This window comes from Bubalus kerabau, chromosome 11 (assembly GCF_029407905.1).
Source record: "Bubalus kerabau isolate K-KA32 ecotype Philippines breed swamp buffalo chromosome 11, PCC_UOA_SB_1v2, whole genome shotgun sequence".
Classification (NCBI taxonomy): domain Eukaryota; kingdom Metazoa; phylum Chordata; class Mammalia; order Artiodactyla; family Bovidae; genus Bubalus; species Bubalus kerabau.
Genome location: NC_073634.1, coordinates 106,193,188 through 106,207,856, shown reverse-complemented (window position 1 = coordinate 106,207,856; position 14,669 = coordinate 106,193,188). Strand labels below are relative to the sequence as shown.

General features: G+C 57.9%; 1 protein-coding gene across 5 annotated transcripts in view; it reads left to right on the top strand.

Moving 5' to 3' along the window:
• Window positions 1–14,323, top strand: part of CAMSAP1 (calmodulin regulated spectrin associated protein 1) — a 42,985-nt gene extending 28,662 nt beyond the window's left edge. For 3 of the 5 annotated variants that reach the window (XM_055541519.1, XM_055541518.1, XM_055541516.1), the window contains 12 exons: window positions 1,682–1,821; window positions 1,912–2,008; window positions 2,661–2,790; window positions 3,198–3,289; window positions 4,124–4,208; window positions 4,778–7,127; window positions 8,049–8,185; window positions 8,281–8,489; window positions 8,731–8,833; window positions 10,209–10,327; window positions 10,771–10,889; window positions 13,206–14,323. In XM_055541519.1, coding sequence (XP_055397494.1) covers window positions 1,682–1,821; window positions 1,912–2,008; window positions 2,661–2,790; window positions 3,198–3,289; window positions 4,124–4,208; window positions 4,778–7,127; window positions 8,049–8,185; window positions 8,281–8,489; window positions 8,731–8,833; window positions 10,209–10,327; window positions 10,771–10,889; window positions 13,206–13,508 — 3,884 coding nt within the window. In that variant the 3' untranslated portion in view covers window positions 13,509–14,323. The remainder of the gene's footprint in view (window positions 1–1,681; window positions 1,822–1,911; window positions 2,009–2,660; window positions 2,791–3,197; window positions 3,290–4,123; window positions 4,209–4,777; window positions 7,128–8,048; window positions 8,186–8,280; window positions 8,490–8,730; window positions 8,834–10,208; window positions 10,328–10,770; window positions 10,890–13,205) is intronic. The other 2 variants (XM_055541520.1, XM_055541517.1) reach the window with 1 other exon arrangement.
• Window positions 14,324–14,669: the final 346 nt, after the last annotated feature.

Here is a 14,669-nt window from a genome sequence, read left to right as displayed (position 1 = left end):
TTCCCTTCTCCAGGGGATCTTCCCAACCCAGGGATTGAACCCAGGTCTCCTGCATTGCAGGTGGATTCTTTACCAGCTGAGCCACCAGGGAAGCCCAGAATTAATATATAGCCATTGGGAAATTGTGGAAACCTCTTAAAGAGATGGGAATACCATTGTGGGAAAAGACCCTGATGCTAGGAAAGATTGAAGGCAAAAGGAGAAAGGGAGTGGTAGAGGATGAGACAGTGAGATAGCATCACCAACTTAATGGATGTGAGTTTGAGCAAACTCCAGGAGATGGTGGAGAACAGAGGAGCCTGGCAGGCTACAGTCTGTGAGGTTGAAAAGAGTTGGACACGACTTAGTGGCTGAGCAACAACAAATACAGCTGTTGAATGACAAAATCTGCTCACATCAGCATAGAACTGTTTGGAGACATAATTCCGGGTCTGGGGGAAATGACAGGCTGCCGCCTGCTAGGCATGGCTTGTCGTGAGTGCGGTCTGCACTCAGCCAGGCGCTGTGCCCATGATTCATGGGGCAGGCCTCACGTGGTGCAGACGCCGCACGCGACGGGTCCCAGGGCTTAGAGGGTGCTGCCTTGGGGACAGGCGGGTCAGCACTGGGTGCTTTACCGAGAGAAATAAGATTCGGCTCAGAGAAGGGACGATGTTAACATTTGCTCACTCGGCGGAGGGTGCCTGGGAGTCTGATCTTTATATTTGTAATATTTCACAATCTGAATTTTAGAGTAAAAGGAACATTTCTTAGCAATATAATTGTTACTCAACTTATGAAAGTTTTCTCTTGAGAGTTCACAATGTTAGGGCATCGCCACATAGGACAGAATTCGAACATAAATCCCATTTGTGCGTGAGATGTCTAAATGGTTGAAAATGACTTCTTAGGAGTAAAGTTTTTTACAGTAAGTTTCTCGATCCTGTTTGTTTATTTACAGGCAGAGTTAAGTCGTCAGTACAGCCTCTTCTAGTTTAGCCTTGGTATCTAGTTTAGGGTGGCATCTGGGTGTTCCGGTCGCTCCTGAGGGTGGGCCCACATCCCCCTCAAGAGCCTGTTCAGTGGCCCAGTGTGGGTGTCCCTGCTGGAATTTTCTGGCTGAGGGTCTGGCATCCTGCAGAACAGCATGAAATGGAACAGTTGTCCTGCTCCGGGTGCAGACAGCCAGCAGAGGGAGACTGAGCTCTGTGGGTCTCCTGACTTCTGTGATTAGCAGCGTCCCGTACATTTCTGCGGGACAAGCCTGACGTTTCCCGTTTTATGCTCCCTTCTCACACCCATGGAGATAGTGTCACTGGAAGGACTCGGGGGAGAAGCTTGGTTAGATGTGCACTGACCTTATGCGGCCAGGTCTTGATAAACTGAGAGGTGATTGTCACAGGACATGCTTAAAAGGCCAAGTAATTTCTGTGTACTTTTTAGATGTTAACAGTTAAATTCAGGTCCTAGAGATTTTCCCTATCTTTTTCTTGGTGTTTTCTTTCTATATTTAGCATTACTTATAATCACTTGTGTTGTTTAATAATGCTTTTTGCCTTTTTAAATGTCACCTTTACCTTCATTTAAAATATTTTTCAGTTGAAAATTGTATATATATATATGTGCACGCAGATCTGTGTGCATGCACATCATGAAACAGCATATCTTTATCATAAATTATAGTTTTGTTTTTATCTATTAGATATATGCTTGAAGGAGGTGACGTCGATGGCTGACAGTCTGTATAACATTCGGCTTCTGAGAGAGTTCTCCAATGAATATCTTAACAAATGCTTTTATCTCACCCTAGAAGATATGCTGTATGCTCCTTTAGTGTTGAAGGTAAAAATCAATTATCAGAAGCGCATTTTTAAAACCACGTGGGAATAAGCTATTTACTGTGTCCTTGATCTTTTCTGTTTTTTCTTTTAGCCAAATGTTATGGTTTTTATTGCCGAGCTATTCTGGTGGTTTGAGAACGTCAAACCAGATTTTGTCCAGCCCAGGGATGTTCAGGAACTGAAGGATGGTGAGTGGCAAACCTCTGTGCATAAGAGTGCTCAGGAGGTGTGGTTACAGGCTCCTGCCTTCATGCAGCAGTGGAGTTTAATCAGGGCTTTCTCTAGGGAGCACCAGGGAGCTTGATGGGCTGTGAGCAGTCTGCCTCCAAAGTCCAGGTCTGGCCACCAGGACTGTCACTGGTACCATCTTTCTTGGACGAGTGTTCTGGGAGCAGCTTCAGGCTGGGCCTGACCTCCACCCCTGAGCCCATGGGGGCTTGAGCTGCAGTGACCACTGAGGCGCTCGGTCGCAGGCTGGGCCCAGCCGACCGGCTGCCCCCTGAGGATTTGGCTGCAGGGCGCCCTGGTCGGCTCCGTCTCCAGGCCCAGTGAGGAGGCTGCGTGTTAGGGGTCCATGCACCCTCCCTTGCTGCTCTAGTCTGGCTTGTGTCTTTTGATTTTAGTACTTATTTTGTTAAAATGTTTGTTTTATTCATTACAAAATATGCCTAATGACCTTGAAACCAGGTTTTTTTTTTTTTTGAGAAGTTTGGTTTCATGTAAAGGTTTTGTTTTTAGTACTTATAAAAATGGATTTATTTTTCTTAAAGATTCTTCTCGCTAGTGTTTTAAGTAGCGGTAAATAACAAGACTACCATTCCTATAAAATTGTTTCCGCAGCTAAATCAGTGTCGCACCCCAAAAGCAGCCGGCCCCCAGTTCCCATCTCCAACGCCACCAAGCGCAGCTTCCTGGGCGGCCCCGCAGTGGCGAACCCAGCCGACCTGCAGCTCGGGGAGCCCGAGCCCCCGTAAGTCCGCCCGCCTCCCACCCCTGCCGTCTGCTGTTCCCCCTGGGGTCACCTTTCCTCGGGGCGATGGGAAGCTGCGGGGAGTCAGTAGCGAGGGCCTCCTCTGTGGGCGCCCCCCGCCCAGGTGAGCAGGGTAGCCTTAACACGAACTTGAATTTGCTGTGGAAACGTGAAGCCTGTTGTAATGTAGGCCATGACCAGAGGTCAGTGTGTCTCTGAGCTGCAGTCTGGATGTTTATCCAAGTTTGAATTCTTGATGTTCTTGGTACATTTTGGGTTCATTTTTACAGTAATTAATTTTCCCAGGGAGTCTGAATCTTTTGCAGGTTGGTGTGATTCATGCTGGTCTGGTTTTGAACTTGAAGACCAGCAGCTGGTGATTTTTCTCTCCTGTCCTCTCTGTTTAGGGGGAAGGGAGCCTCAGCTTTTAGCCCATCACACCCTTTACTGCCACTGAGACAGAAGCAGCAGAAGACGGTGCAGGGAGAGGACCCCCCAGGTGAGAAGCACCACCCCACCCCCGCCACCCCCGTCCCTCTCTGGAGGCCATTACATCGTAGTTCCAAAGTGAACAGATTGGTCATGATGTGGCGATGTTGGTTAGGAAGACTGGCGGCATGCTTTTTGTGTGTTATTGATGACCTTACAATTTATAGTCTTTACAGTGGCCGTATTAAACCTAGTGAATTCCATAAAGCATGGCGTTACATCGTGTCAAAAATTTACACTTTGACATTCACTGGTTCTTTTAATTGACATTGACGTCACTTGTTGATAAAGTGAAAGTCACTCAGTCATGTCTAACACTTTGCAGCCCCATGGACTATACAGTCTGTGGGATTCTCCACACCAGAATACTGGAGTGGGTAGCCTTTCCCTTCTCCAGGATATCTTCCCAACCCAGGGATCAAACCCAGGTCTCCCGCATTGCAGGCAGATTCTTTACCAGCTGAGCCACCAGAGAAGCCCAAGAATACTGGAGTGGGTAGCCTATCCCTTCTCCAGGGGATCTTCCCGACCCAGGAATCGAACCAGGGTCTCCCGCATTGCAGGCAGATTCTTTACCAGCTGAGCCACCAGGGAAGCCCATCATTTATTGATACTGCCGTGTAATTGACATTCTCATGATTTAATGACCTGGACTGACTTATACATTACCTATTGTCAAAACTGTGGAAAATTGTATTGGGATTATTTGCTTCCCTAAGCAGTTTTGGTGTGCTGAGTTATGATGCATTTCCTTGAGAAGTGGTTATTATATTGAAGGAATTTCAAGTGATATAAAACTGGTTACTTAACGCTGAGCTCACTCATTGTTTTCTCCAAACCGCAGACCAGCGACACCGATCCAATTCCTTAACCCGAGCCGACAGTCAGCCCCGAGGAGCAGCCATAGCATGGATGGAAAAAAAAAACAGGTGACCTGTCCACGTTTCCAAATACGTTTCTGCTGGAAATGTTGGTTAGTCTAGCAGAGCAGTGCCCCAGATGTGGTCCAGGGACCCCAGAATACACCCATAGCAACGCTGCTGCTTTCAGCCTTCTGAGGCCCTGGGCGGTGTGGGGTCACAGCAGCTTGACTCAGTCAGGCCCGAGAATCCAGCCAGGGACACAACTGAGGCCGCTTCTTACACTCTGCCCTGGCTTGTTTTAGAAAATATGGCCACAGCTCATGTAATGGATTTCTTACCAGAATTTTTAACCGTTTTCAAAACGTCTCAGCTTGAATTCCTAGGGTGATACATACGGACTCGTATTGACGAATCCGTGAAAGCTCGTTGGGATCCTCAGCGTGGTTAAGGGGGGCTGGGCCAGAGTGTCTGAGGATTGCTGAGCTGCAAGACTCCTGGTTTTCCTTTGCCCAGGAGAGAGTTGTTTACACGTCCTGTGTGTAAGAGTAGGACTCTCTCGTGACTCGTGTTCTCGTCACTCATAAGCCTCTCGTGGAGACGTGACATGTCCCGTGGCCTCTCTCCCCACGTTGCAGGCCTGTGTCTCAGCCGGCGCCCTTCGCCCTCCACCACACCGCGAGCTGTGACATGGACCCGGGCGGTGGCGACAGCGTCAGCCTGGCCCGCTCCATCAGCAAGGACAGCCTGGCCTCCAGCATCGTCCACCTGACCCCGCAAAACCAGCCCCAGCCCGCAGCCCTCAGGACCGACGGGAGGAGCCTCCTGAGCAATGTTGACATTGAGGACGAAGACGAGGAGCTCCTGGCCATCGTGAGGACGGACATGGCTCGCCAGGGCGGCGACCCTGGCCCGATGGCCGGTGCCAGGTCTCCCCAGAGGCTAGCGGACACCTTCGAGAGTAAGCCCGACAGCTTCTTCCTGGAGCCGTTGATGCCGGCCGTGCTCAGGCCAGCCAAGGAGAAGCAGGTGGTCACCAAGGAGGACGAGTGTGGAGAGGGGCGGCCCCGGGCCTTCACGTCCAGGAGGTCTGGCGATGGCCACCAGCCTCTGGGGCGGAAGAAGACGCCCAGCAGTCACGTCGCTCGGGACTTGAACAGGACTTTCACCCCCATCTCCTGTTCAGAGATGTCTGCAGGCTTCGAGGCTGTGCCCGCTGAGGTGGGGCCCCAGGTGGCGGGGGACACGCATGGCGGGTCTCTGGCCAGCAGCGGTTTTGACCCATCGTCTCAGGGACAGTCCACCGACGGCTTCTTCCTTCACGTAGGCAGAGCCGACAAGGACGCGGAGGGCAGGCTCTACATGAGCTGCGCGCGGAGCCCTGGCGCCCTCGGCCCGGACACCTGGGCCGTCCTGCGGCAGGACTCTGACTCGGACGTTGCAGACCTGGACGAGGCCGAGCAGGACTTTGCCGGCGAGGAGCACCCCGTGGTGAGAGCCGGGTACGGTGGGGAGGAGGAGTCCGCGAAGCTGCAGGAGGACCTAAAGGTGAAGGAGCATGACAATAAAGACGACGCCAGCGGCCGCTCCAGCCCATGCCTGAGCACTGTCTCCCAGACCAGCAGCGCGTCCATGGCCAGTGGGAGCGCGAAGATGACCAGCTTTGCTGAGAGGAAGCTCCAGCGGCTCAACAGCTGTGAGACCAAGTCGAGCGCGAGCAGCTCCCAGAAGACCACGCCCGACGCGTCGGAGAGCTGCCCGGCCCCGCTGACCACGTGGAAGCAGAGGCGGGAGCAGAGCCCGAGCCGGCCGGGCGGGGACCACGCCAGCCTGCTGGCCTCCGAGCTGCTGCAGCTGCACATGCAGCTGGAGGAGAAGCGCAGGGCCATCGAGGCGCAGAAGAAGAAGGTGGAGGCGGTGTCGGCGCGGCAGCGGCTGCAGCTGGGCAAGGCGGCCTTCCTGCACGTGGTCAAGAAGGGCCGGGCCGACGCTGCCCAGCAGCCGCTGAAAGCGGGGTCCCTCGCAGGGGAGCACGCCCAGCACAATGGGGACGACTTCCTTGGCAAGGAGGAGGGCCGGGGAGCACTGCTGGGGTCTCCGGACGTGGACGGGGAGGGCCTGGCTCTCGTCCAGCCGCATAAAGCCCGGGACCCCGCCGGCCTCCCCGAGCTGGAGTGCGGCAAGGCGCTGTCGGCGGTGCTCCTGGAGGACACCGAGGGCGTGGACGTGGGTGAGTGCGACCTGTCCATCGAGAAGCTGAACGAGACCATCAGCACGCTGCAGCAGGCCATCCTCAGGATCTCCCAGCAGCAGGAGCAGCTGCTGCTCAAGTCCCCCACTCTGCCCTCACCCGGGCCCCACAACGGCGCCCAGGACCCCAAGGCCAAGGCGGCCATCCACTTTGTCGAGCCGCTCTCTCCAACGGCCCTGACCGGTCACCGCAAGCCCCCCCGTCTCGGTCAGGGCCGGAACGCCCGGTCAGGGAGACCGGCTGAGCTGAAGGTGCCGAAGGAGCGACAGCAGGGTTCCTCTCGCAGCAAGACCCCCACCCCGGGCCTCGAGACCGCCCCACACTCGCGGTCCTTCCCGCCCCGGACGCCCCCCGAGCCGGGCTGGGACGGGCCCAGCGAGCCCGGGAGTGAGGCTGCGGAGAAGTGCGTCTTCGACAGCTACCGACTGCACGACGAGAGCAACCAGCGGACGCTCGTCCTCTCGTCCTCCCGAGACGCCAACGTCCTGTCCGAGCAGGGGGGCTTCAGGGAGGGGCTGGAAGGCAGCGCAAAGGAGGCGGGACTCAGCACCCTGCCTGCGCCCGGGAAGGAGAACGTGCCGCTGGACGAGCCCCCGCGCAGCAAGGCCAGCCTGATCGAGGTGGACCTCTCTGACCTGAAGGCCCCCGACGAGGACGGGGAGACGGAAGGCCGGGACAGCTCCGTAGACCTCGGCAGCGAGGGGGACCAGAAGCCGGGGGTTGGCTTCTTCTTCAAGGTAAAGGCTGGCGGCATCCACGTCCCGCGGTGGCCAGGCCATCGCCCACCCTGGCCGTGCGGAGCCGCAGCTGCAGAGGCTAGGGGGTAGAGGCGGGTGCGCGTGCGGCCTCCTGGCTGCAGGGTCTCCGCAAGGGCCCAGCTCTCCCAGGGCAGCTGGCCACGCCCCAGCAGAGCTTCTCCTCGGGCCCCAGAGCAGGAATTCTGTGTGGTCTTGACGTGTCACGAGGTGATTTTCTTGTGGTGGTTTTCCGACCACTTAATGAAAAGCACTCTTAGTTCAAAGGCTCCGCAGAGCAGGTGGTGTTTGGCCTCTGGGCTGAGGTTGGCTTCTCCTTGTTGCAGTCTGGGCAGGTGGAGAAGCTTCAGGAAACATCTTGGAGCTTTTTCTTCAGGAGGAGAGGGCAATGAGCCGTGAGACTCCTCTGTCTTGAGAGCCTCTCCTTGTGTCCTTGTGTCCTGGCCCTTGGGGGCGGCTCACACGGACGGAGCAGTGAGGGCCGTCTTGTCAGGATACACAGGCCCCTGCTTGGCGTTCGTGCGCTTCAGCTGTAAACACACTTCAGCTCCTGCTGTGGAAACGAGTGTGTGGTTTTTCGGGCAAATAGAGTCAGCGTCGGCACACTGACTGCCTTTTGAACGGCGCGGCTTGTTTCTCGTTTGCATTTTAGCACCTCTAAAGGGGGGCTCCTTCCTCAGCTAAAAAGGGTAAGGAAGCGTCTGGACTACATTTCCTGTTCTCAGGGCGTTAAGCGCGGGGCCAGGGTTGATGGTGCTGGGGGTCCCGCGAGGGTTGGTCCCGGCCACTCATAGGTGACTGCAGACATCCTGTCTGTACCTTTAGGGCAGGGCCAGGGCGTGACCGTGCTGGGGGTTCCCTGAGGGTCCGTCCGGCCGCTCATAGGTGACGTCTGCTTTGCAGGACGAGCAGAAGGCGGATGACGAGCTCGCCAAGAAGCGGGCGGCCTTCCTCCTGAAGCAGCAGCGCAAGGCTGAGGAGGCCCGCGTGCGGAGGCAGCAGCTGGAGGCAGAGGTCGAGCTCAAGAGAGACGAGGCACGGTAGGTGACGGACGCGCCTGCCCGCCGGGTCTATCATGCCCCCCGCCCCCCGATTCTGGGCGTGAGCAGGACGCCCCGGCCGGTCCTTCCCGCAGGCGTAAAGCAGAGGAAGACCGGATCCGCAAGGAGGAGGAGAAGGCGCGGCGGGAGCTGATCAAGCAGGAGTACCTGCGGCGGAAGCAGCAGCAGATCCTGGAGGAGCAGGGCCTGGGCAAGCCCAAGGCCAGGCCCAGGAAGCCACGGCCCAAGTCCGTCCACCGGGAGGAGCCATGCAGCGACCTGGGACCTAAGAGCGCCTCCCCCCGTAAGCAGGGCCAGGGGAAGGGCCGGAGGTAGTGTGTGGGCCCTGCCCCTCCGCTCCCCGCTGCCCCTGCGCTCTCCACCGCCCCTCCGGCCGTCAGCTCCCACCTCCCTTCTTCAAAGCTGGGGTCGCGCGCTGGCATCCTCAGGTGCTGAGAGGTGGCGGGCCCTTCCCACCCCCGTACAGACGGCTGGTGTGGGGGACGCGCGTCTCACGGAAGCGCGCCTCGTCTTGTCTCCGGCAGCTGATAACCTGAGCCGGGCCCAGTCGGGCTCCAGCCTGTCGTTGGCCTCCGCAGCGACCACAGAGCCCGAGAGCGTGCATTCGGGGGGCACGCCTTCGCAGCGGTGAGCAGCGGGGTGCCGCGGGGGTGTGTGCGGTGTGGGCAGCGGGCCGTCCGGCTGGGCCTGGGCAGCTCAGAGCCGCGGCGGTGCCGTCGCGGGAGCTAATCCCGCTCGCCCAGGCTCGCCCACTGCAGAGACGGTTCTGTGTTTGTCTTTCTCTGCCTCCTCGTTGTCCCAGCTCTGGACGCGTTTGTGTTTTCAGCTTTTTGAGAGTAGTAAGTTGACAACACCCTCTTTATCCTTAAACACTTGAGGGCGCGTGTCTCTGAGCAGGGGCGTTGCCTCTCGTCACCACGATCATAGACCAGCACTGCCGTTGGGTCTGCAGTCCACGCTCGCCGTGGCCGGTCCCCAGGGTCCTTCCGTGAGCCCAGGCCCGTGTGGGGTGCGGTCTCGCTGAGTGCTTGTGCTCATTCCCTGGAGCGGGCGCTCACCCCCCTGTGTTTTCCCGGGGCTGGACGTCCTGCCCAGGACAGGCCAGTGGCTTTGCGGCCTGCCCCTCGGCAGGTTTCCCCCGATCCAGTCCAGCCTGTGTGTTTCTGGCAGCAGCACCGTGGAGAGGGGCTTGTGCGTTTCCCAGAGCAGCCTGTCGTGTGTCACCTTGATGTGGGCTAAGGTGCTGTTCCCGTGGGCACTGGCATTTCCCTTTGTGATTAAGGAGTGAATCAGGAGGAGGTGGTGTTGGGGAGCCTGTCAATGGCACTGACCCCCCACAGGCCTCAGCAGCCCCCGCGGGTCTCTGTCCACGCTGCGTCCACACTGGGGTCGGCCTCCTGGCAGGCAGGTCCCTGCTGTCCTGCCTTGCCGTACCTCTGGGAGCTTCTTGACGCCTCCCGTGGACTCTGGACTCCGGTTAGAACTTTGCTCAGACGGTCAGTTACCGGGACTGAATTCAGGCTTTGCGCACACTTGCCTCCTGGCACGAGTGTGTCCCCGTCAGTGGAGGTGGCCCAAGGGCCATGGCTGAGGCCGTAGGGGAGCAGAGAGGCCTGTGACCCCACTGGGCTTGGACTCCGCCCACCAGGCCCCTTCTTCCCCTGGTCCGTCCCTTGTCTGGGGGCAGCAGCAATGTCCGGGCCCTGGTCACCTGGCTCTCATACCAGCAGGGCAGGTGCTGCCCTCCCACTCCGCGGTGCCACCTGAGGGTGGCCCTCCCCGCCCAGGCCCCTTGGTGCCCCGGGCTGGGTTCTGTCCCTGGTGCCATGTTTTGCTGGGGCAGACTGGCCATACTCCCGCTGCTGCTGCGGCCGACAGCCTTTCCTATGCTGGTGGTGCAGCCCGGCCCGTTTCGGGGTGGGGTCCCACCAGCCGGCACCAGTCGCAGGCGAGAAGAGGTGTGCCTGCCACCCTCCCATCCCTGCCCTGTCCCCCTCCCCAGCAGAGTCGAGTCCCTGGAAGCCTTGCCCGTGCTGAGCCGCAACCCCAGCAGGAGCACCGACAGAGACTGGGAGACGGCCTCCGCCGCGTCCTCACTCGCCTCCGTGGCCGAGTACACAGGTGCCAGCCTTGTGCTCCCCTGCGGGGAGGGCGCGGCGTGGGGAGGGAGGGCGCGGCGTGGGGAGGGAGGGCGCGGCGCCGGAGTGGCAGCCTCTGCCCCTGCACCGCTCGTGCTGTGTGTCCTGGGCACGTGGGAGCCCCGCGCTGCTCAGGGTGTGAAGTCACGCTTCTGTGTTTTCTGTGTATCAAAGAAACCAAAATTAGAAAGGGAGTAAGTTATTACTTACTTTAACCTTTTCCTTAGTTTATTTAAAACCTATAACTTAGAATTCTCTCATAGATTTGAACTGGCTGTTACTCCGCGTTTTCAGAAAATTATGAACACTCCTAATTTAGCCTGTCTGCTGCTTGGTTTTATAAGATTGTTGCCTTTTGTGTGTGTGTGCGCATGCACATGCGTGCCACAGATACTCACTTTGCACATCTTGGTCTGCTTCTCACAGGTCCCAAGCTGTTTAAGGAGCCCAGCAGCAAATCGAACAAACCAATCATTCACAACGCTATATCCCATTGCTGTCTCGCAGGAAAAGTGAATGAACCTCACAAAAATTCAATATTAGAGGCAAGTATCAAAGTTTCACACCTAAGTTTTCACGTAGAGGAAGGGTATTTGTGAATGAAGGTTTTCCCTAGAGGGGAGAATCCTGATGGCTGACAGAAGAGGCCGCTGTCTCACACATGTGATCAGGCGTGGGCACACAGTCCTGTCTGCTCACGCCGCTCGGCGTGCCCTGGCCCTCACTTTCAGCACGGCTCCACAAAAGAGCAGACCTCGGACCAGCAGGACAGAGGCTGCACTGGTCGGGCAGGGCCTGGGGTACGGCCCTGAGGGAACGGGAGGCGGGTGGGGCTCCTCACAGGGATGCCAGCCGGCCTGGCATGCTGTCGAGGAGGGGGCTGTCCTCGAGCATCATAGACAGTGTTGGGGTGGAGACAGGGCGCCCCAGCTCTGCACTGGGGCCACTGGAGAAATGGAAGTTTGAGGTAAAATGCTGGTTATTTGTGTCCTCTTCATGCTTCCTCCCCGGGGGCCGCAGGCCTCAGTCACTGTTTATGGTGAGTGGCGGTGGCCTCAGCAGGTGGAGAGTCCGGACGGAGGGTTCAGGTTAGGACTGGGTGCGTGCCTGTAGCCTCACGGAGGCTCCTGCTGGGGCGGGGCTCCTCTGTACCCTGGGTCACCAGCTCCTCAGCTGCCGGCGGGTCCGAGACGGCCCTGTAGTGGGCACCCACAGGACGTGCTGCCGGCTTGGCTCAGACGTCACAGCATGCAGACAGCCACAGGCTGGCTGGAGGGCGGCCCGGCTCCCAGAAGCCTGTCCACAAAAGCGGTTGAACTGATTCTGGCTGTGGCTGTGGTCAGACGGTGATGATGGCCTGGAAAGAGTGGAGGGGGCAGCATGGGGCTCCAGGGCAGCTGCGGCAGTCTGGTCAGCCAGCGGGGTCTCACTGGAAGGGGTCGTTGAGCAGAGGCCTGGAGTCGGGAGGGGTGCCGTGCAGGTTTGGGGGCTCCCCAGGCTCCAGGTGGGACTGATGCCCCAGTTTGGCTGGAGCCAAGGAGCTCGGGGTCAGAGGTCAAGGGGTCGCTACCGTAGGGCCTCTGCAGGGAGTGACCGCATGAGCTGCCAGCCTGGGACAGACGTGTGAAGGTGGGGGCGCGGCGGGAGGGCCTGGAGGCTGCTCTGCCTCTGGTTTGGCTCGTGTTCAGACACAGTTTTTACGTTGTTGAAATCACTGGGATTTTGCCTTTTACTCTTAATTTTATAAATATGTGAATTTATTTAAAATAATAGGAAGCCCATTAGATACTGAGAAGAATAGTATCTATTTGTGAAAATCAGTTTTCTATAAACACAAATAGTGGGAGGAGGGGCACTGTTTTGCATCACAGGGATCTTCTTAGCCCCTGGCTTCCCCACCTCCATGCGCAGTCTCACGGACCGCGGGTCCCGTGGCCGCTGGACAGCTCCAGTGAACAGGGCAGCAGGGGGGCCAGATGAGGTCTGAGAGGGACGAGGAGGCGTCCTCACGGTGAGCGGAGACTCTCGGAGGGTGTCGGCACCCCAGGCCAGGCTCAGAGAGCTGCAGGGTAGGAAGCTAAGCATTCTCAAGTGTGAGGGGCGTCGGGCAACATGTTTTTGCGGTAACAACGTTCTGAGGTTGAGAGCCAGGTGCGGCAGACGCCATAACAAGGAGTGGCCGTCAGCCCTGCTCCAGGTCCTTTCTGTGACAGCCCTGGCGAGGGACGCTTCACCCAGCGTGAAGCCCCCTGTAGCGGCGTCAGGGCTGCGTTCCCAGGGCTGCAGTCAGGGCCAGGACCGCCCCCCAGAGGGACCCTGGACCAGGGCCGCTCCCCTGGCCCCCGGCTCTGTGGTCCCCTCAGTGTCTGCCGCCCCCGGTGGTGTCACGTGGAGGGGCTCATCTCGAGGCGGACCTTGGGCGGCATCTCTCACTGGCAGGATGTCGTCGAGCCTGTCCGAGGGGTTGCGCCTGAAGAGCGTCCCGTTTCCGTGCAGACCACGGCTTGTCCATCCGTCTGCTGAGGGGCATCTGGGTGGCGTCAGCCTTTGATCATTGTGGATAATGCTGCTGGAGACGTCTGCACGAGTTTTCCCTGGATGCGTGTTTTAATGTCTCTGGAGCGCATCCCTGAGAAAAGAGCTGCTGAGTCCCGTGGTGACTCGATGTTCCATCTTCCAAACACCTGCCTGACTCGTTTCCACGGCGGCTGCGCCCTCCCCTCTGGCAGTGGGGAACAGGGCCCGTTTCCTCACGCCCGCTCCGGCTCTAGTCTAGCCTGGTGGGTGAGCGGGCGGTGGGCGTGGGGTCCGACTGCAGGGGCTCACACTCTGTGTTTCCCCGCTTCATGCCCCGCCCGCAGGAGCTGGAGAAGTGTGATGCCAACCACTACATCATCCTGTTCCGGGACGCCGGCTGCCAGTTCCGGGCTCTCTACTGCTACTATCCCGACACCGAGGAGATCTGCAAACTGACGGGCACCGGGCCCAAGAGCATCGCCAAGAAGATGATCGACAAGCTGTACAAGTACAGCTCGGACCGGAAGCAGTTCAGCCTCATCCCGGCCAAGACCATGTCGGTCAGCGTGGACGCGCTCACCATCCACAACCACCTGTGGCAGCCCAAGCGGCCCTCGGCGCCAAAGAAGACACAGACTCGCAAATGACCCTGGCGCGGCGGAGTCTGCGGACGCACCGGCTGGGTCGATATTTATTACTTTCTTCCTTTTGGGTACGAAGTATGCAGAATCACAGACCTTTTTCAAAGAGGCTTCTAGACAACAAGAGAAAACCCCTCCCTGAGCTCCCAGCACCAGGACGGGGGTGGAGCCGGGGCCCGATCGGTCCCAGCGGTCAACCCAGCCCTGCTGCTTGGAGGCTCCCGGCCGGGGCGTGTCCCAGAGCTGCCGGCAGTGGGGTCCTTTTACTTGAAGTTCTCCTTCAGTGTAAATTAAAGTGATCTCCTTTGCTTCCTCGCCTCCCACCTCACCCCTTTTTGCACATGACCTGACCCCCCAGCTCTTGTGGCTGGCTGTGATCTCACGGGATCACAGGACTGAGACTTGGTCTCGGGTCAGGGTGTTTGAATGTCTGTAGGAAAGGAGTTCATGGTGGGGAGTTGTTTTCATTTGAGAAATTGTATAATATTTATTGATTGTGTCTACTGCCAACGTTTATATCCAATTCTAAGATTTCTGGGAAAAAAAAACAAAATTCTTGTTTCTTGCTGCTCAGAAAAAGTTTACTGAAAATAGCAGTTCCCTAAAAGCACTGAAATCTGCGGTCTGTCTTCTGCTAGAATAACGTTTACAAGTGCGGCGGGTTCCCCCGCCACGCAGTCACGAGGGAGGCACGGTACTCGCTGGCGTCTGCCCGGCTGGAGGTGGCGAGCCGTGCCCACACAGCCCTCGCCCGGTACGTTGGGGGTCGCGCGCCCATGATTGTTCACTTTAATAAAGACAGATTTTTTGGTAAAGTAGAATATTTTTTACTCTGAGCATGTTTCTCTTAAAAAGGTGATGATGCACTTAAGCTGACAGTTCTTTCTAGTGTTTTTATCACGTCCTGACTCGTCCCGTCCCAATCCTGGCTTCCGGAAGAGCTTCGGGCCTGCCGGGGAGCTTGCGGTTCTCCGTGTCGACGGAGCGTTTGGTCGCGTTGCCTATTCAAACAGAAAGTGGTCGTTGGCAGCTGTCCGGAAACCACAAGTCCGCGGGACGCTCCGGTCCCCTCCGCCTCCCCTCCGATGGTGGGCCTGGTGCTCCTGCCGGCCCCCGGTGCTTCTCGGGACCAGACCTTCCGGCGCGGCCTGCACACACGCTGCCCGT